The 21,059-nt window shown below is 56.9% G+C and overlaps 2 protein-coding genes across 3 annotated transcripts; one reads left to right on the top strand and one right to left on the bottom strand.

Moving 5' to 3' along the window:
* Positions 1 to 22: 22 nt before the first annotated feature.
* On the top strand, positions 23 to 12,378 carry LOC136364431 (cadherin-23-like). 2 transcript variants are annotated; one of them, XM_066324381.1, is made up of 25 exons: positions 23 to 171; positions 256 to 459; positions 675 to 1,133; positions 1,951 to 2,067; positions 2,652 to 2,876; positions 2,960 to 3,129; positions 3,389 to 3,526; positions 3,682 to 3,801; positions 4,211 to 4,388; positions 5,019 to 5,230; positions 5,756 to 5,950; positions 6,253 to 6,363; positions 6,556 to 6,685; positions 6,844 to 7,107; positions 7,232 to 7,393; positions 7,510 to 7,766; positions 8,024 to 8,121; positions 8,207 to 8,327; positions 8,501 to 8,580; positions 8,886 to 8,926; positions 9,233 to 9,293; positions 9,691 to 9,820; positions 9,903 to 10,025; positions 10,200 to 10,313; positions 11,232 to 12,378. In XM_066324381.1, the coding sequence occupies exons 1-25, from the start codon at positions 60 to 62 to the stop codon at positions 11,556 to 11,558; spliced, it is 4,149 nt and encodes a 1,382-aa protein (XP_066180478.1). In that variant the 5' UTR covers positions 23 to 59; the 3' UTR covers positions 11,559 to 12,378. The 2 variants fall into 2 exon arrangements, with proteins under 2 accessions (XP_066180478.1, XP_066180477.1); XM_066324380.1 differs by lacking the exon at positions 10,200 to 10,313.
* Positions 12,379 to 12,590: 212 nt separating this feature from the next.
* LOC136364586 (prosaposin-like) lies at positions 12,591 to 20,680 on the bottom strand. The gene is made up of 14 exons (XM_066324540.1): positions 20,620 to 20,680; positions 16,937 to 17,061; positions 16,593 to 16,670; positions 16,381 to 16,506; positions 15,994 to 16,188; positions 15,366 to 15,509; positions 15,039 to 15,095; positions 14,600 to 14,707; positions 14,309 to 14,395; positions 14,036 to 14,219; positions 13,796 to 13,965; positions 13,634 to 13,714; positions 13,380 to 13,487; positions 12,591 to 13,276 (listed from the first exon to the last, which is right to left on the bottom strand). The coding sequence occupies exons 1-14, from the start codon at positions 20,678 to 20,680 to the stop codon at positions 13,241 to 13,243; spliced, it is 1,560 nt and encodes a 519-aa protein (XP_066180637.1). The 3' UTR covers positions 12,591 to 13,240.
* Positions 20,681 to 21,059: the final 379 nt, after the last annotated feature.

Genomic DNA, 21,059 nt, shown 5'->3' with positions numbered 1-21,059 from the left:
GCAGGGGGCTGCCACACTCCCTAACGCTTTTGTCATGTCATCCAGGGACTCCGGTCACAATGCTCAATGGACCCATCCTAGCTCTGGATGCTGACCAGGGCAGCAATGCGGTGGTGACCTATGAGCTCCTGAAGGCATCCCCAGACCTCTTTGTTATCAACAACAAGACAGGTGGGGTGGCTCAGCTGGTCTGTCCCTAGCCCAGGGCCACCAGGTCCTCACATGGTCTGCCACCAGGCTTTTCCCCTTCTCCAGGTGTGGTTTCGGTGAAGCCTGGTGGTGTGATAGACCGAGAGGCTTTGCTGGACCCTCACCTGGAATTCACGCTATTGGCTCGTGATGTGGGGGGGCTGAACAGCACTGCCAGCCTGGCAGTGACCATCCTGGATGAGAATGACAACCGCCCTGTCTTTCAGCCAGCATACATCATGGCACGGCTGTTGGAGAACAGCCCTCCAGGTTAGGACTGGATGTGAGGGTGGGAAATGGGGTGACCTGGTGTCCCCTTGGGACTGTGAAGATCCAGCTCCCAGTGACACAGCTGACCAGGATGGGGTCAAAGGGAAAATCTGGGCCCTGAGGCTACTCATGTTGCCTGACGGTATTTGGGACCAGGGGCTTGTTACTGCTGCCCTCCAACCCTTGCTTGAGAGGGCTGTGTCCCACTTTTCCAGGCTTCTCCGTCCTCCAGGTGACAGCCACGGATGCTGACAGCGGCCTCAACCAACAGCTGGACTACCGTATTGAGGGCGGTGGCCAGGACAGGTTCCTGATTGATGCCACCACAGGGGTGATCCGCGTGGCCAACATCACCATTGACCGGGAGGAGCGGGACGCCTACCGGCTGATGGTGGTGGCTGTGGACCAGGGTACCCCGGCACTCTCGGGCACCGCCACCATCAGCATCATCATCGACGACATCAATGACTGCCGGCCCGAGTTCATCAACCCCATCCAGACTGTCAGCATCCCGGAGTCAGCTCCGCCTGGCACCGTGGTGGCTGAGGTGACTGCCATCGACAGGGACCTCCACCCTCGCCTGGAGTACTACTTGCTGGGGATCGTGGCCCGCGATGACACGGACGCGCTGGTGCCCGAGCAGCAAGGAGCATTTACGGTGGATTTTAGGACAGGTAGGAGAGCAGGAAGGGCGGAGTGGGCAGTGTGGACACCTCTTCTCGTTTCTGCTGCTTCTCTGCCTGGAGGTAGGTGTCCAAGGTACGGGGAGGTGTTGCTCCTCTCCTGCCTTCCCGCTGTCCTCCTCCAGCTGCCCTGTCTCACCCTACCCTGTCTTCTGTTCCCTGTCTGACTGACTTAACTTCGCTTTCTTTTCTGGCTCTCAGCCTGCCATGTTTGTCTCTGTGTCTGCGCTCATTTCTGTCTCCGTGCCACCTGTGGCCTCCCTCCATCTCACCCATCTCCATTGGCAGAGATGGCCTCCATTGTGGGCCAGGGGCTGCTCAGCCTTGGCAGACTGGACCCAAGCACCCTCACTGAGGGAGAAAGGGGGCACTCCAGGGCAGGTGGTGGACTCCTTTGGGCAAGAAGGGCCAGGAGCTCCCCGCGTCTCTTCTGGAAGCACAAAGCTGATCCAGGAAAGAAAAATGCCCTTGTTGGAAAAGATACAGTACAAGGTTGTTAAAGGTGCTGAGCTCAGGTGGATGGGGTTGTGCAGGGGAGCAGCAACAGCTGCTCCCAAACCCCTTTTGGATGGGCAACTGGAACCACCTGAGGCCATGTGGAACAGGCAGGTAGGAAGGATGTGGAGAGCAGGAGGAGAACAGTTGTCTCTTCCTGTAGCTCTCGAGTGTTTTCCTCATTTCCTCGTTTCCTTTGGAGAGGCAGGAGAACAAGCATGGCACAGGGTGCAGCAGTCAGCTGGTACACACCTCCCTGCCCAGGCTGGGGTACAGGAACAGCCTGTGACATCCATCTTTTTGGGGTTCCCAGGAGCTGTGAAGATCAAAACTCCCCTCAACCGTGAGCTAGTGGCCACCTACGAGGTCACCATCTCTGTCCATGACAACGCCAGTGAAGTCATCGACCGCTCGGTCAGCGTGCCCAACGGTAAGAGTTGTCCCCAGGCAGTGTGGGGACAGGGACTGACACAGCCCTTCCCAGGCACCAGTGCAGCTACTGGATAATCAGCAGCTCTCCCACCTTCCTCTCCATCCTGACCAGCAACATTTCCAGTGGAACCAGTCCTGGAACGGCTCCCATCAGGTTCAGGTTCTCCCCTGAGGACTCCTTTAGAAAATGTCCCAGGCGTCCCAGCGCTGCATGGGATGGAGAGGACTGTGTGCCCATAATGCCACTGTGTGCCCATAATGGGAGGCACTTATTTCTTCATTACCATTCCTACCACATCTTGCCCTCCCGCTATGGGTAAATTCAGGCTCATGTGTGAGGACACACACAAAGATCAGGAGGAGCAGGTGTCCCACTGCAGCACAGGAATATCCATGGCATTCTCAGGGCACAGTGGCTTTGGGGCATATTGCAATTTTTCTTGACAAACTAGCACCAGCTGGGTCTTCTGGACTTCCATACTTGTGGCTTTACAACTCTCCTTCCTCCCAACTTTCCTTCCCTTCTCTTTCTCACTTGTTCTCCTGTTCTCTCCCAACTGTGGTCTCCACCATTGGACACAGCCAAGCTGACAGTCAACGTCTTAGATGTCAATGACAACACACCCCGCTTCCGCCCCTTCGGGGTCACCTATTTCACTGAGAGGATTCTGGAGGGAGCCACGCAGGGCACCACACTCATCTCCATCTCAGCAGTGGACCCAGACAAAGGTGCCAACGGGCAGATCACCTATGAGCTGCTGAACCTCTCTCCGGAAGGTTACGCCTGTCTGGAAGACCATTCAGCAGGTTGGTGGTCCGGGGAGGTGGGAATCTGGGGCAGGTCGGTGATCTGGGTCAGGTTTCTCATTTCAGGGTCTGCCATCCTCTAGGGAAGGTTGTGGCCAACAGGACAGTGGACTATGAGGAGGTGCAGTGGCTGAACTTCACCGTCCGCGCCTCCGACAACGGCTCTCCCCGCAGATCTGCTGAGATCCCCGTGTACCTCCAGATTGTGGACATCAATGACAACAACCCCGTTTTCAGTCAACCATCCTACCAGGTGAGCTGGGCTCCCCTGTTAAACTCTGTGTGTGGGACACTGCATCATGCCTGCATGATGAGGACAGGCACAGAACTGGGGGTTCTCCAGGGACACCTTCCCCTCCCGCTGCCCGTGCTTGAACCATTTGGAGAAGATGGCCAGCCCTGCCACGTGCCAGCACCTTGTCGGGAGCCAGGCTGTGCCCTGTCCTGGGTGCCCCCTGTGTCCTCGGTTACTGCCCGGGCTGAGCCTGCCCTGCCTGCTCCTTCTGTTGCAGAAAGCTGTCTTTGAGGACGTGCCGTTGGGTACAGTTATCCTGAGCGTCACAGCCACTGATGCAGATTCCGGGCAATTTGCTCTCATCCAGTACAGCCTGAGTGATGGAGAGGGCAAGTTTGGGATAAATCCCAACACGGTAAGGAGCCAACGGAGGCCGAAACAGAGTAGGGAAAGGGAAGGGAGGCTGAAATAGTCCCAGCTTGTGGCTTTCTCCCACACCTCACCTTCTGCCCCTTCTTGAGTACCAGCTCTGCCAGACGAGGTCCACCTGAAGGTCTCTGTGTGCTGCAGGGTGACATCTACATCCTGTCAGCCCTGGACCGGGAAAAGAAGGATCACTACACACTGACAGCTGTGGCCAGGGACAACCCTGGGGATGTCTCCAGTAACCGTCGGGAGAACTCTGTGCAGGTAGGGCTCTCCTCCTCCCACCACCCCTTGGGTACTGGTCACCACCAGCGAGAAGGTGTTGAAGCTCCGTCCTTCCTCCCCAGTGGCTGGACCAGGGGGGAATCGGGCAGAAGGATGACACCAGGAGCTGTGGGGTGGATGGTGCAGGGTACTTTGTGCAGTGGGGACAGCACATCGGCAGGAGGGGCAGGGGAGGGTGACTCTATTGTCTGCAAGTGCTCCGGTATGAATGGGTGCCCCAGCCACGGCGGCCCCCATTGTTGGAGGCAGGAATTCAGCTGTTAAACAAATAGCAGGAAGGGCACCTCTCTCCAGCAGCAGAGCTGCAGGTCACAGCAGGGGTATGGCCCTGGGGGCTGCCCAGCCTTCCCCAGCTTCACGTCACCCAGCTGGCTGTGCTTTGTCAAAGGTGCTGATCACAGTCCTGGACATCAACGACGTCAGGCCCCAGTTCAGCAAGAGCCAGTTCAGCACCAGCGTCTACGAGAATGAGCCGGCAGGGACATCAGTGATTACCATGAGTGCCACCGACCTGGACGAAGGGGACAACGGTGTGGTGACCTACAGCATCGAGGGTCCTGGAGCGGGTCAGTGCTAGGGGCAAGGGGCTCTTGCCCAGGAAGGAGGGTTATGAGGAGGAAGGAGTCATAGGCACCAAGCCTACACCCCATCTCCTGTGCCTGCTTTGGACTCCTGGGAGCAATACTGAAAGTGTGGAGCTTTCTCTATTGCTCTGCAGTTTCTAGTTCCTCATGGTGCAGGATGTTAGGACTTTGCCTGCCTTCGTCCTGCAGCCCAGCCTTGGTGTATGCTCTTGTCTTCTCCACCCCAGCAGGACTTTCTATGTACATCAGTGTGTCTTGGAGCAAACTCACTGCCTGCTTTAGGTGAAGGCTTTGAAGGGGCAAAGAGCGTGGGTAGATAGTGATAGTGCCTGAAATCCAGTATATCTGCACACTGAGAAATTACAGAAATCAGGCAAAAGCTCTACTGTTCCAGCCTGGGCAGAAGTAAACTACAGACAGAGATGAGCAGGGAGTAGGTCTCAAAGACAAGAATGTGGCAATGTGGCTGGGATGCTCTGAAAGCCCTGATACCACCCACACCCCTGGCCTACTGTGGGGGGTGCACTTCAGTTGGTATACTCATTTCTAGTCATAATTTATCTGGTGCAAAGTGTCCTGAGCCAGAGGTGTGGGGGTTTTTTCTGTCCCCAGAGGCTTTCAAGATCAATAAAGACTCTGGGCTTGTCACATCCCGGCGGCGCCTGCAGTCCTACGAGAGGTTCAACCTGACTGTGGTGGCGACGGACAAGGGGCATCCCCCTCTCTGGGGGACCACCATGCTCCACATCGAGGTCATCGACATCAACGACAACCGCCCCGTCTTCGTCCGCCCGCCCAACGGCACCATCCTGCACATCAAGGAGGTGAATCCCTTGGGAGGGAGCAGGGTCACAGCAGGTCGAGAGTGTGTTCAGGAGCACTCCTGCCTATAACAGCAAAATCCAAACTCCATCTCCACTGGGGGTGCAACAAGACCTCGATTTAGCATGTGGCAAGAAAGTTTGGGTCATGGGGGGGTGGGCGTTCAAAAACAGCCTCCCTCCACACATGCGAGCGGGGTGATGGGGCAGATTTGGGGAACAGAAACCCCAGCAGCACTCAGAACTAGTAAATAGTCAGTGCGTGCAGAGCGTGTTTATAAACACGGGCTGAAAATGCTGACTGTCTTTCTCCTTTCTGGGAAGCCAGGCTTGACTCAGCCAGTCCCCACCCCCCAGGCCAGAGGGAATCATGGCTCTGCGTTGCCAGCCCCCTGTTGGGCTTTGGGTAGTGGGAGCTTGCTGACCTCCAAACCCAAGGGGTTTTGAACCAAGGGGGTCTGGAGGGACAGGGGGAGACGGGGGTTTGCGGGCAGTGCCAAGGCTGAAGGGCTGTGTGTGTGCAAGCAGGAGATCCCCCTGCGGTCCAACGTCTACGAGGTCTATGCCACGGACAAAGACGAGGGTCTCAATGGAGTGGTGCTCTACAACCTGCTGAAAACCGGGGCAGGGAACAAGGACTGGGAGTATTTCAGCATCGACTCTGTCAGCGGGCTGATCCAGACGGCCATGCGGCTGGACCGGGAGAAGCAGGCAGTGTACAACGTGAGCCAGGCAGGGGGCCAGGGCAGGCCTTGAGGCTGTGGGTCCAGCATGGGGCAGGTGGGGTGCAAGTGATGTGGTGGAGATGGGGTCAGCAACAGTTGTGGAGATATCACACCTTTGCAAGAACTGGGTGGTTATCAAGTGTCACAGGGGGGTTGCATCCTGGTGGGCCAGCACCCAATTCCCTGTTAAGTTCCCCCCCAAATCCTCCACCATCCAGCTGTCCTCTCTGTCCCTGCCTCAGTGATGTCTCCCAGCCCATGTGGTTTTGCCCAGGAGAGCCCTTTTGCCTCTCTCCCCAGCTGATCATCGTGGCCTGCGACCAGGGCCAGCCACCCTACGAGACCATGCAGCCCCTCCAGGTGGCACTTGATGACATCGATGACAATGAGCCCATCTTTCTCAGGCCACCTGTAAGGCACCAGGGTGAAGGGGGTGGGATGCAGGGGACGTAGGGGACGCAGGGATGGGGATGCCAGCGAGCACATGTGATGGAGTGTGCACACCTAGGCGCCGCCCTGGTGGGGTGCACTGTGGGATTTGACTGCTTTTATTTGAAGTGACCTCAGTGCTCATAGCATTCCTTTCCCTGGGGTCTCTGGCAGAAGGATAGTCCCCAGTACCAGGCACTCTCTGTCCCCGAGCACTCACAGCCAGGCACCGTGGTGGGGAACGTCACTGGTGCGGTGGACGCAGATGAGGGCTCCAATGCCATTGTCTACTACTTCATAGCAGGTGGGTGTGGGGATGGCGGCTCTGTGTCCCCCACACACCCCTCACCCAGGATTTCTGTCCTCTCCTTGCTGCCTCTCTGCCCTGCTAAACGGGCAAGGTGGCATTTTGGAAGTGCCAAGCCCAAAGAGGACTAACTGGGGATGCCTTTCTGCACCCAGCTGGGAACCAGGAGAGCAACTTCCAGCTGAGCCGAGAAGGGAAGCTGAAGGTCTTGCGAGACCTGGACCGGGAGAAGGAGCCCTACCACTCCCTCATCGTCAAAGCATCCAGCCAGAGGAACTGGGCTCCTCCCCGGGGCCGGCGGGCGGGAAGAGCCCAGTTTTGGGATCTCAGTGAGGACCTGACCCTTCAGGAGGTGCGGATCTTCTTGGATGACATCAATGACCAGTCCCCCCAGTTCACCAAGTCGGAGTACACGGCGGGTAAGAGGTGCCAGGGGCTGGGGAGGCACCAGGAGCCAGAGACACTTCCAGGAAAATCCAGCAGGATGATGGGGCAGTGAGAGCCAGCCTGGCCCCAGGTCCCTTTCCCATTTCTCCCTCAAAGGGGTTGCCACCGATGCCAAGGTGGGGTCTGAGCTGATCAGAGTGCTCGCAGTGGACGCCGATGTGGGCAATAACAGCCTGGTTCTGTACAACATCCTGGGCATCCGCTACATCAGGCAGCACTCCAATGACTCCGAGGAGGTGGCCAACATCTTCAGCATCGGTGGGTGCCTGGCCTTCTGCAGGAGCATGGGGCCTTGGGCAGAGACATCCCTGTAGCCAAAGATGTCCCCTTGGCTAAGGTCACTAATCCCGGGCCTGTGGCCATCCGTTCCACAGGAACCCTTGATGGCATCCTGCGAACCTTTGACCTCTTCACGGCCTATAACCCCGGCTACTTTGTGGTGGACATTATGGCCTCTGACCTGGTGGGCCACAATGATACAGCCATTGTGGGGATTTACATCCTACGGGATGACCAGCGGGTCAAAATCATCATCAATGAGATCCCTGACAAGGTCAGGCAGTTCGAGGAGGAGTTCATCAGCCTGCTCTCCAACATCACCGGTGCCATCGTCAACACAGATGATGTGCAGGTAACCGTCCACCCTGGAGGTTGCTTTGAGGGGTAGATAACCTTCCACGTGCTGTTTGGGAGTCTCCTTCGAGGGAGTCCTGCCTGGATAACCATGGACACCCCTGGGCTCTGAAGGTGACAGATACACCCCAGGCTGGGGTGTACTGAAGGGATCCAGATGGATGCTTGAGGGTCTGCTGCCACACAAGCACACCTCGAGGCACGCTCAGGAGGAGACTCCTCTCCCACACTGCAGACCTTGCTGTCTCTCCCCAGTTCCACGTTGACAAGAAAGGCCGGGTGAACTTTGCCCAGACGGAGTTGCTGATCCATGTGGTGAACAGGGAGACCAACCGCATCCTGGACGTGGAGCGGTAGGTCCCCTGCCCTGCCCCACCACCTGGCTCCTTGGGGACCCTCATTAATGTCAAGGTGCCCAAGCAACCTTTCTCTTCCCAGGGTTATTCAGATGATAGACGAGAACAAGGAGCAGCTGAGGAATCTCTTCAGGAACTACAATGTGCTGGATGTGCAGCCTGCCATTACTGCCCGGGCACCAGATGACCTCTCAGCTCTGCAGGTAAGGGTCCAGCTGGTGTGCGAGGTGCTGCTCACAGAAGGGGTGGTGTCCCTTTGCCATGGGGACTGGTCAGTGCCTGGAGAGATGTTCCACCTGTATAACTTGAGGCACGTGGCCACCAGTGGGTGCTGGCTGCATGCCAGAGGTTACCCCTATGCCTCTGTCTCTCCTAGATGGCAATCATCGTGCTGGCTGTCCTGCTCTTCCTGGCTGCCATGCTCTTTATCCTCATGAACTGGTACTACCGGACAGTGTGAGTGACCCCTGGGCTCTGCCCAGCCACTGCAATGTCCCCTTAGACCAGGGGAACCAGCGTGGCTTCTCCTGGCCCTGGAAATGCCAGCAAGCAAAGGAGGGCATCAGCTTCCCAATGTCTCTTCCTCCAAAATGCATGGGTTTAATACCGATGGTACCTCTCCCTTCCAAGCTCCCCGGCCTTATTTAATGTTTATTATTTAATGTATGCCCTGTATGAAGGGTTATTGCAAATCTGTGTGTTCTTCTCCTTTCCAGCATCTTCCTTATTTTCCTCCCTGATTGGCTATGTTTCTTTTGCAGGCACAAAAGGAAATTGAAAGCCATTGTGGCTGGCTCCACTGGTGAGCAGCATTTGGGGTGTCCCAGCTGCATGAGAGAGTGGGGTGCATGGAGAGCACAGAGGGGGGTTACAGGGAGACATGGGGGATATCACGGGGTGTATGTCACAAGTGATCCTGCCCTGTGAGGTGTGATGGTGGGAGACTTTCCTCAGCATCAAGCTCTGCGTTACCTGCCACACCCCACCTTGTTTCTCACTGCCTTTTTGGTTGCTCTTTATCCCTCCCTCATGAAGAAGTGTCACCCCATGGTTTGCTGCTAAGCCCACCAACATGCCGCCCTGTTACTCTCATCCCTACCTTTTGCAGGGAACAGAGGCTTCATGGACATCATGGACATGCCAAACACCAACAAGTACTCCTTTGATGGGTGAGTGCCACCTCCTGGCGTTGGAGGCTGCTCCCAAGAGAGGAATGCCTGTGTTTTCGAGCTAGGAGGTGGAGACATGTCGCTCTGCCCTGCTCTGCTCTGCTCTGCGTGGAGCATTACTGATCCTGGGACACGTGCTTGCTCTGAGAGCCTTCTAAGCTAAAAAAAAAAAAAAAAAAAAAAAAAAAAAAAAAAAAATTTTTCTCCTGTGACTCTCTCTCTGCCAATCCTGCCAAGCTTGGGCTAAGCAGAGATAATGGGCGGGATTTGACAGCCGTCTGGATCCAGAGCAGCCAAATTCATACCTGCACAAGGCAGGAGGAGGCAGTGCAACCTCGGGGTTAGGGATGATGCCGCTCTTTGCCTGCCCTGATGGCTGTTCCTATCTCCCGGGCAGGGCCAACCCGGTGTGGCTGGACCCCTTCTGCAGGAACATGGAGCTGGCGGCGCAGGCGGAGCACGAGGATGACCTGCCGGAGAACCTGAGCGAGATCACTGACCTCTGGAACAGCCCTGCCCGCACCCACGTGAGACACGGCCCCCTCCGGGACACCGTGTCCCTGCTCCTGCCCCTCGCTGCAGCTCCTGAGCCGCCCTCTCCTCCCGCAGGGCACCTTCGGGAGAGAGCCCTCCGCCGCCAAGCCCGAGGATGACCACTACCTGCGGGCAGCCATCCAGGAGTACGACAACATCGCCAAGCTGGGGCAGATCATGCGGGAGGGACCCATCAAGGTGAGTGTTGAGGCCAGGCGTCCTGCACCGAGAAGTCTTCTCTTACAGCTGGTGCCTTCCAGGGTCACAGCGCCAGAGGGTGATGTCGCTCCAAAAAATGCTGGGATGAGGCCAGCTTCCCTCCCATCAAACCAGCTCCCCAGCATAACCCAGAGTCTCTCCCCCTCCACCCAGGGCACTCTCCTGAAGGTGGTCCTGGATGATTACATGCGCCTGAAAAAGCTCTTTGCCCAGCGGATGGTGCATAAGGCCACTGCCAGTCAGGGAGACCGCTCCTCGGTCTCGGAGGTAGAGGGGTGTGCATGGGCATGGGGAGATGCTTTGCCGTGCCCTCTGGGATGCAGTGTGTCTTCCTGGCCCCACAGGTTGTGGTCACTCCCTGTGGCCGTGGTCGCTGTCACCCAGTGGTCCCCCCCCTCCTCTGCTTGATAAAAACAAGGCAGATATTGGTTTTCCACTGGTTCCCACAGCGGTTTTCTCACTGGTTTTCCAGGCTGCGGGTTCCCCAGAGTGACTCCCTTTGTTTCCTCTGATCAGCAAGGGCAACACCCTTGGTCTTTCTGACCCCCCCTTTGCCCCTCTTTGCAGATTGGGCTCTGTCCATCAGCTCCCATTTCTGCCAAGGCTGGCCAAAGCTGTGGGGGATCATCTTCCCTTCCTTCTGCTTCTCTGTTCTCAGAGGCGAAAGTGTTGGGATGGAGGGTGTTGATGCAGAAGAGCTGGTATGGGGAGAAACAACTCCTCCTGTGGCCTTCTACCCTTCACAGGAGTGCAAAACAAGGGGCAAAGAGAGCAGAGGGGTGGGAGATGCCTTTCAGCCCTTCTGTCCTCCATGTATCCATACCTTTATTCCCCTCCAGCCCCATTCAGTCTTCCTTCATCTTCTTTCTCTGTCGCTTGCCTACCTCTCCACCCTCATACAACCCCAAATTCCAGCCCGGGTGGAAACTCCTCCTTGGCCCCTCCGTGAGTGGCTGCAGGAGGCATCACCCACCTGACAGCCAGTGCCTGAGCCAGCGCATCCACCCAAGGATGGAGTGATCCAGCCAAAGGCCATCTCCTGGTGATGCTCATCACCATGCTCTGAGGGTGCTTCAGAAGAGAAGGTCCCTTCCCTCTGGCAGGACTCCAGCATTGCAGGAGTTAGGGAAGCCAGGAGCTGCTTTGGCCACAGTGGTGACTCCCTACTCCATGGCTGTCTTGCAGCTTATCCAGAAGGAGCTGGCGGACGAGGAGGAGGAGCGCAGCCCCAGCCAGGGCAGCCTGCGCTTCCGACACAAGCAGCCGGTGGAGTTGAAAGGTCCCGACGGCATCCACGTGGTGCACGGCAGCACGGGCACTCTGCTGGCCTCCGACCTCAACAGCCTGCCCGAGGATGACCAGAAGGTGCTGGGTCGCTCGCTGGAGACTCTGACCGCTGACTGCGGGGGCTACAGCGACCACAACGCCCGCACCGAGTCAGCCAAGTCCACCCCCCTGCACAAGATGCGGGAGGTGATCATGGAGAGCCCGCTGGAGATCACCGAGCTATGACGAGTGGTGGTGCCGCTGCTGCTCCTCTAGGCCAGCTGGGGCCAGCAGGGATGGAACCAGGGGGGCCGTGGTGGGGGCCAGGGGCAGCCCAAGACCGGTTTGGCCCCCTCTTCCCATGCAGGAGTCCAGGCTAGCCGGCGCAGATCGCTCCAGCAGCCTTGGAGAGCTTGGCCCCAGGAGAGGGCTCTCAGGATCAGAATGCTTTTACTCACCTGTCATTTATCCATGAAACCATTAAATTTTTTTTATTTTTCCTATTAAAAAAAAGAAAAGGGGTTTTTTTTATAAAAAAAAAAAAAAAAAAAAAAAAAGGGAAAGAAAAGCTAAAGAATCTGATGAGTCCAGACTGGACGAGGCAGGGGAAGATGCAGTGAGGATGCAGATGATGTGCTGCCACAGCATCCCCAGACGCAGGCTGGGGACAAGCAGCTGTCACGCTTTGACCACGAGCATGGGGAGGGCCAGGGAAGCGTGGGGAGAGACTGAATCCTTTTGGCATTAATGTCATCTTTCCAGTAAGGAAAGACCCAAAAAATAAAAATTAAAAAAAAAAAAATAAAAAAAACCCAACAACCCAAAGACATTCCTCCATTTTGCTGGCTTTACCAAAACTTGTTGCAATGTTGAAAAAGAGAGAGAGTAACTGGGGCTTCTGGATGTGGAGTGCTCGTGCGTGTCTTTTGTTGCCCTTTTGTTTCCCCTTCTCTCTTGCATTTGGGTTTGTTTGTTCCGGGGTTAGTTTCCCGTCGTAACCTTGTGGAGAGTTTCGGGCACGGTTTGTTACGGGACTCAGAAATACACTGTCTATGGCTTTGGGTAACCTGTCTGTCGTCCTTCCTCCCTGGATCCATCAGGCCTAAACCCTCTTTGGAAGAAAAGACCCTCTTTTAACTCACCCCTCAATCCATCGTCTTCACGAGATGCCACCCTGGGAGTTGCTGCACCTCGGATTTTGGGGGAAGCATTCAGGGTTCTCCAGGTTTACCCACACTCCCATTGCAGTCCCCAGCACAAGGAAGGACACAACCAGCCAGGCTCACAGGAAGAGTTTATTTGTGATGGGATGCTCCCATGCACGCTCGGGACCAGGCACTGCGGGCATCCCCCCAACACAGCAGGGAGGGACGATCCAGCACCCCACTGCCCTCGCCACCATGGCTGGGTCAGCACAGGACCCCCAGCAGGGATGGGGGCGTGAAAGGAAATACTTGCACCCAAACTCATTCATTTTATGTTCAGGTGAGGCTGCCGCCAGCCAGGAGCAGGGGGCCGGCATTTGGGCAGCAGAACCCAGCCCAGCCCACAGGGACAGATCCACGTTGCAGGATCTGGGCCTTACGAGTGTGGTTCAGGGTGGGATGGAGAGGTAGAGAAGGGACTGGGGATGGAGACAAAGGTGGGAATAGAAGTTGGGGATTTTGCAGTCACCCTGAGAGACGTCAAGGCTGAATCCCTAGTCCTGAAAATATCAACAAGTCCCTTAACCTGATTTGGAAATCCAAGCCCCAGGAGTGGAAGAGGAAGTGGCCGAGGCCACTGGGTTTCCCCGCAGCCCCGCTGGCGTGATGAGGCCGGTTGGCTCCCGCCATTGCCGTCTGTGAGTGCAGGCACGCCCCAAGGGAAGGGAGCCAGGATCCCAAACCAAACGGCAGAGCAAGTCCAGCCAGCTGAGGAGAGGGCTCCTAGTTCCACACGTGACGCCGGCAGTGTGCGACGGCCTGCGGGAGGGACAGGGCAGGAGGGGATGTAGGGATGCAGGAGGGGATGTAGGGACCGCTGACACCCTGCCAGCCCCGGGGACGGGACACCTCCAGCACTTACACTGCACTCGACTGCTGTGGCCATGTTCTTGCACCAATACTGCGGGCCCCAGACACAAGGGGCCGAGCCCAGGAGATCCTCCTTGCCTGAGTCACAGGCTCTGATTTTCTGCAATTGCAGAGGAAAAGGGTGGGAGGGAGAGGAAGAAAACCTCCACGAGAAGCCTCTGACTACCCTGGCCCACTCCCAGCCCGAAGGCTTGGACAAAGAATGCCCATCTCAGTCAGGGCTGCCCCAGGGGTGAGGACACTTACAGTGCAGACGAAGGTGGGGTCCATCATCTGCACAAAGAGCCGCACAACTGCTGGCTCATACTGCAACACAAGCTCCTGGCACTGGGGGAGAGAGAGAGGAGTGAGCCCGGTGGGGGTGTTGGGGGTGTCCCCGCAGGGTTGGGTGTGCCCCCCTCAGCTCACCTTGCTGGTGAGTGGCATGGGCAGCATGGCACAGCCCTTCTCCAGCACCTCACCCAGCTCCTCCAGCGTCTCGTTCTTGAGCAGCTCGTTGTCAAAGTAGGTGATGACAATCTGGCAGACGTTGCAGAAAGCACCCGAGCTCACTGCCAGCTGCTCCAGGGATTCAGTCCCTGGAGGACACAGCCATCAGCACCTAGTGGAGGGGACACCCTGCTCCCTGGGGTCTGGGTGCCAGCTCACCGGGCTGGGTGTTCCCGCTGCGGGGGCAGCAGCGCACCATGGAGCAGATGGCCGCGGGGTCAGTGGCCTGCAGCAGCATGGTCACCACGGCTTTGCCGTAGGAGTTGACAAAGTCCTTGCACTGCCCGATGACGCCGTGGGGCAGCATGTAACACACTTTCTCAATGTCGTTCACCAGTTGCTCCTGCGGGCACAAGGCAGAAGAGGGAAACTCCGGCTCCTTGCTGCCCCTTTGCCCCTATCCCAGCCCCCCCCAGCGCTGGTGGGGCTCACCTCTGTCACGTTGTTCTCCAGGAGGCTCTCAACTGTCTTCACGGTGAACTGGCACACATCACACAGCGGCGTGCTCCCCACCCTATCCTGTCAGGACAAGGGGATGGGATGCATCCCGAGCCCCCCCAGAGCCACTCTCAGCCTAGTCCACCATCATTCCCCACATAAGGCATTCCCCACCTTGGATAACTGGAGGTGCTCGAGGAAATGAGATACAAAATAAAAAGGCTCCTTCTTTCACAGTGTTTGGATTTTAAGGAGCACAGTAAAACCGAGGGGGTCCGCACTTACCCCCAGCATGCTCAGGACCTGCGTCACCTTCTCTGTGAGCAGCGTGTGTAGGGGCACTGCTGAGGTGGAGGCACAGAGTCCCAGCTGGCCACACAGCTCCATTGGGTCCTGTGGAGAGAGACATCCCGAATAAGACAGGCTTTGGCCCTAGGGAGGGGAAATCCAGAGCATGGGAGCATGGATCTCACTTATCTCAGCCTGCTACCAGTGGAGAGGCCAGAAAATTGCAAAGCAGAAATGAAAACAAAATATAATCGCAACAGTTGCAAGGCAGAGAGAAGCAGAAAAAACTATTTAATATTTTGTAGGAATATTAGGCAGTGAGTTGAATTTTAAAAAAGGGAGCATTTGCTGTTGAGGCCCCTTGGCTGTGCCACTCAGGCCCCCCCACTGGCACCCAGTCACCCCTGGCATTCCCAAGCAGCTCTCAGCCTCTTACCACATAGCGCAGTAACTGGGCAGCCGTGTCCGTGTACTCGGCCAGGGAGCGCTTGCACTGTGGGAGGGAGACACAGCGTCAGGACCCAACAGTGGACTCCCCTCCCTGGGCAGCCATCTGCAAAAGATGCTCCCATCGAGGAGGAAAAGGGAGCCTGGAAGTGTCCCTCCCTTTCCAGCCCATCCCTGGAAAGTGTCCGAGGCCAGCGTGGACAAGGCTTGGAGCAACCTGGTCTAGTGGAAGGGGCTCCTGCCCGTGGCAGGGGGTGGATTGTCTTTAAGGCCCCTTCCAGCCTGACCTCTAGTGTGATTCCCTCCTGGCCCTCACCCGCTGTGCCAGGTCGGGTGTCAGGGTCTCGCACACCCGCTTGACGTGGCCCACCAGCACCCAGGTGAAGGCAGTGTTGGTCCCCAGCTCCTGCTGCACAGCCGTCACCAGCTGCAGGCAGTCCCCACACACCTCTTCCATTCCCTGCAGGATAACAAGGGCAGAGACACATTGGTACCCCACGAAATAAAACAAATCACGCCCCCCTCTTCCCCAACCTGCGTTTGCAGGGCTGGCATTTAAATACCGGCTGCAATTTGGGGCAGCACGCTGACCAGCATCTCTCTAGTTCCCTCCTGCATCCTGAAATATCTCCCCAAATTGGTGACACCACCACCCAGAAGTCATTTCAGCTCCGCAGAGATTTTAGAGGCTTTCTCCAATTGCTGTTAAGAAGGTGATGTTTTTAAAGGGATTCTCATTCCTGAGCAGCATTAGGATACTGGCACAGAGGAGCTGTGGCTGCACCATTCCTGGAAGCGTCCAAGGCCAGCTTGGATGGAGTTTGGAGCAGCCTGGACACATTCCCTGCCCATGGCAGGGGTTCGAAATGAGATGATCTGTAATTTCCAACCCAAACCGGTCCGTGATTCCACGATCAGCACCATTCTTGCCTGTGCCACAGTACCTGGGCCTCGCCATGAGGCATATCCTGGGGATGGAGCAGGAGGGGCACGTTGGCCATGAAGGGGGCGATGAGGTCAGCAAAGTCCTGGGTGGGGCCTGGGGCAGTTTGTGGTGGCTGCTGATACTTCAAGGTCCCCATGGGTCTGTTCCAGGGCTGGCACAACTTGATGGTCCCACACACCACCTTCGGTTGCGACTGAGGGAGCAGAGGGTGGGGGTTTGAGGCTGCACCACCTCCATCACATCCCCCCTGGGTCATTTCCCTCTCCATCTTTTCCTTCAGATGGTTTGTCCCAGGTTCCTTTGGAGCATCCATCCTTTGCTTTGCAAGCCCCCAAGACATCCCACACTATGGAAAACCCAAACCTGGGGGCTTCCCCTGCATTACCAGCACTTGCTTGCCCAGCTGGACAAGGATGAGGATGCCAGTGTCCACCATCCTCTTGCACTTGACAGACCAGTCCTGGAAGGGCAGGTACTGGCATCTCTTATCCAAGAAGAGCCGCAGCTTTTCCTGGGTGACAGAGAGAGTGTTCAGGGCCTCAGTAGGAAGGAGGAATGGGGCTTGTGTTCCTCCCCACCAACACCCCTGAGACCCACCTCAGTGCGGTTGTCCTGCAGGATCTTGCCCACCACAGAGACTGCCACCTGGCACAGGTGACAGGGGATCCCCTTCTGCTGAAAGACAGGATGGTGTCATGGCACCCAGACCCTCCACTCGCTCCCCAGATCCCAATCCTCCAAAACACTCCAGATCCCAAAAGCCCTCCACATGAGCGTCCCGGGGTACCCACTGACTTTTGCCATTGACTCTGCAGACACACCGCTGCTGGATGCCGGGTGCTGGGGTGGGCAGGCTGGGATTCTCCCGCCATCTCCGTGCCCTAGGGCAGATGGGCCCCTCTCCCACAGCCCCCCGCATTCCCTGCTCCCAGCACGGTTACCCCCAGTGCCCGGTCCCAGGCGGTGAGCCGGCAGAGCTCCAGCGCCCCGCACTTGGCCGCGGTCGCCACGTCGCGGCACCAGTCCTCCGGCCGCTCGCCACACTCGTGGAGGGGGCTGGCCCCGGCTGTGGGAGGGGAGAGGAGACTGTCAGCCCTCAAAGCATCACAAGACACCAAACTAACCTCCCTGTCTGCACCGCAGTGAGCTAAGAGTGATGCTGTGGGAAATGGATTTGTGGGGAATTCTCAAACCCTGACAGAAGGCACACTTTGAGATAAAAAAAATGCTGACTTAGAAATGCCATGGAATAGGACAGACATTGTTGAGAGAGAAATGGGGCTGGAAACAAGTTTCAAAGGATGGCCTTGCAAATAGACTAGATACTTCGGAGAAATAGAACTACGAAAGATACATAGCAGTAGGACCCATGAGAGGTAATTTTAGATGATTGGCTTTAAGACATTTACAGCATTATGTGACAAAAGCTGATAGGCAAAAAAACGCTTATAATGTATTGTAATCGGGAAATAGCTTCTGATTTTATTGCTGCAAATTACAACATCTGCTCTTTCTCACCCTTCACATGAGACTAAAAATGGAATAAAGGTTTTCAAAACACGTCTCAGTTGCCCCATCTCTGGGTCAGAAAAAGGCATAATCCAAAAATGCTTCTCATCTTCCTGTTGTGAAGTCGGGGGGGAGGGAGTGTTTCCTTTATAAATTAAGGTCGGTTTTCCCAGGCTGCCAGCTTTTCCAATGGGATGTCACAGAGTCAGAAGCAAAGGGAACTGGGGACTCAGCCTCTTAGCAGCCTCCGTCACACTGCGGAGGCGGCTGCTTATAAAAGCAGCAATAAATCTTGCAAAACGGGCAAAGCGGGGCGCCGGCGCTCAGCCCCGCACGGCAGCCGGAGAGTCACGCCACGGCTCCCGGCAACGATTGAGCAACCTCACTTTTGGTGGGGTTCTTTTGATTTTATTTCCTCCCCACGACAGCATTTTCTCGTGACACTAAATCCGCGGCACGGCAGCGGCGGCATGGCCCGCCCCGGCAGCGCGGCGGTGTGGCGCAAGAGCAGCGCTCTAATTGTCACCCTGGCGTGTCAGGACTCATTTTGGAGGGGCGAGTGTTTCTTTCCACCGGGAACTATGCCCACCCAGGATGCGGCCGGGGAGGAGGCGGCGAGAGGGCAGAACCCAAGCCCTTCGCCGCCTTGCTTTGGCCGGGAGCCGCTCCGGGAATTTGGGGGCAAACGGGGAACAGCACCCGAGCAAAGACACAGGCAGATTTTGCTGCAGACCCTTTTGCAAGAGCGTTTCTGAGAAAGCACAACCCTCCCCGCCCCAACCATTTGCATCCAGCTTTTATCCCCCCAGCCCTGGCTTTGATTTTACAGAGCAGGAATAAAGCCAAAGGCAGAAACTGCTCCTTCCGTCCCAACCGTGCCCTTATCAGGTTTCTCCCCAAAAGCTGCTTTCCCTGCGAGCTGGATTTTGGCAACTCCTCCGGCTCATCCACAAGACTGCAGCGTGAGGTGCCCAGGGCCACGCTGGAAAGTCCCCGGGGCTGGGGGCTGTGGGAAGAGGGGTCTCAAGCCCCCCAACATTCCCGCCTGTCCCCAAAAGCGCTGGGGCAGCTCGGTGGGTGCCGGGTGGTATTTCAGCCCTGATTTCCCCATCGGGCTGACAGCAGCACTGGGGCAGGCGAGCCCCGGGGCAGGGCGAGGCTCCCCCGGTTTCCCAGGCTTCCCACACACCTTCCCAGCTGCGCCACGCCGCGCTCGCCGCATCAGCTGAGAGGGATGTATTTATGTTTTTCAACCCTGGCCCCAGCGTCAGGGCAAACAGGAATGGCAAGTCAGCGGAAACATTAAGGAGCAGCATCAAAACCAAGGAGACGGGAGACTACAACCCCACAGCTTTTTTTTTTCTGAGCTAGTCCCCCAGTATCTCTCACAGACCTGTTCTGGAGCCCGGACCCCACGGTGGGGTCAGGAGGATCTGACACGGGTGGTTTTATCCTGCACTTGCCTGGCTCGCAGATATCCGCAGCTCAGCACTTGCTCCTCACCCTGCTCGAGCTGAAAGTCAGGCAACGAGCGCTGGGCCAGAAAGTAATTAGGACTAACCATAAGAGCCAGCAGCTGAGAGCAGGGGGAGCTTCCCCGGGTGGAAACCACTGCCACGGGCAAGCAACTGGGGCAACTGGTGTCCCGTGAGCTCTCCTACACGTTTCAAAGCTGTGCTGGAGCCACCTCATGCTGCCAGGCACACAGGCAGCAGGGTTATTAAATGATGCCATTTTTGGCAAAGGAGCAAGGCAGGGATGCTCCCGTGCCACAAAGGTCCCAGGCCAGCCTCAACTGCCCTATTCCTGTCTGCCAGACCCAGGGAACGGGGTGGGCTTTGCTCAAGGGGGATGCAGCACCGAGCTCTGGCTCCGGCAGGGCTGTGCTGGCATTCCTTGGAGTCCCGGAGTGCCCTGGCCGAGCCGGCAGAGCCTGGCAAGCCGGTTGTGACGTAAACCCCGGGGGTGGCAGCGTGGGCCCCAGCGCCCCAATTCCTGGCCCGGTGCACACCCCTGTTACAGCAGCAACCATAAATACACTCTTGCCAGCTCCCAAACTCTTCTCCAAGGCTTGCAGGGTCCCCGGTCCCACAGCACCTCCGTGCCGTGCGGCCAAGCCCTGCCACAGGTGTCAGGGTGGACGTGCTGAGCACGGGTGAGCTTTCCTGTTCTGCCTGTTGCTGGCTGGAACACCCAGACACGTTCCCCCTGCCCCGGGCCACGCGTGCACACCCGCGAGTGCTCCGCCACAAAACCTGGGCACCTCGCATCGGTGGAGCCCAATGGGCCAAGCCTGGGCTAACTGGGGTGCAAGGGGGACTCTTCACTCTAAAACATGGCGGGGGGGTTGTTTGCAACAGCAGGACTCCACTTATTCCAGGGAAGATTTCCCCAGGAAGCAGCGATTTACCCTCAAGCAAGGACCAGAGGTTAGGAACAGGCCTTTCCCAGCTTGTTTCCAGGGGATGGGCAGGGGATGACTAAGGGACGGCAGCAGAGGTTTGCCTGCGGGAGGATTCACTCACAGATACCCAAGTGTCGATGCTGAGAGGGCTCCTGAGGTGAGTAGAGCACATCACCCTTCCTGGAGCTCAGCAAGCCACAGCAGAGACAACTTCCTGCCTCCTGCATCTCCTATGAGGAGCCTCAGAAAAAGGGCAGCTTCAGGTGGCAGCATGGTCACACTGTCAGGACAACCAAGCGGCTTCCCCCAGCTCACACGTCGGCAGCCAGGCCCCAATACCGTGTGCAGTAGAGAGAGCAGCCCCTGTCCCCCACTGCTGCAGGGACACTCTATCAACTGCCTTCCCTCTTTCCATGCCCCAGCACACCACCCACTGCGCCTGAATCCCAGAGAAGGGAGGGAGGAAACTCCTTTTCCTCCAAGATCACCTTTAAGGGCAGAAGTTCCAACTCTCACCTCCAGGTGGGTAACAGAGACAGCAATGCCACCTTCCCCAGCTCTCCTCTGCCCAACTTCAACACCAGAGGAAGTACAGTATGGAGCTTTGACACCAAAGCTGGAAATAGTTTTGGGATTCAGCAGTTTTCTGCTGAAACATCCACAGCTCAGCAGTTTTCTCCAAGTCGTACCTAGCCCCAGGCCCGGCCTTACCTTGGTAGGAGCCCAGGCACACAGATATGATCAGCACCAAGCCACTCCATTTGCTCTCCATGCCGTTCCTAGGAGTCCTCAGTGGCTGGTTCCTCTCCTATGCTGCTCCCAGACTGAGGAATCTTGGATGGGCTGGGAGAAGCAGTGAGAATCCACACCTACGCAGGGCAATTACCACACCCCTCACTTTACACCTTGATTATAAAATCATCACCAGGGAGGGAGGGACCAGAGCCAGGCAGGTATTCCCAGGAGGTCAGAAGCAGCCCAGAACCTGCTGCTCCACACTAACCTGGCTGCAGAGGGTGGGCACGGACAGGGAAGACTGTCCCAGAGCCACGTGACAGCACTCTGTTCCCTACCTTTAAATGACATTTTTATATTTTATTTGCAATCAAATAAAGGAATGAGGACACATGGGAAGCCACATTAAATGCGAG

The sequence above is a fragment of the Sylvia atricapilla genome, chromosome 8 (genome assembly GCF_009819655.1).
Source record: "Sylvia atricapilla isolate bSylAtr1 chromosome 8, bSylAtr1.pri, whole genome shotgun sequence".
NCBI lineage: Eukaryota > Metazoa > Chordata > Aves > Passeriformes > Sylviidae > Sylvia > Sylvia atricapilla.
This window is presented reverse-complemented; position numbering and strand designations above follow the sequence as displayed.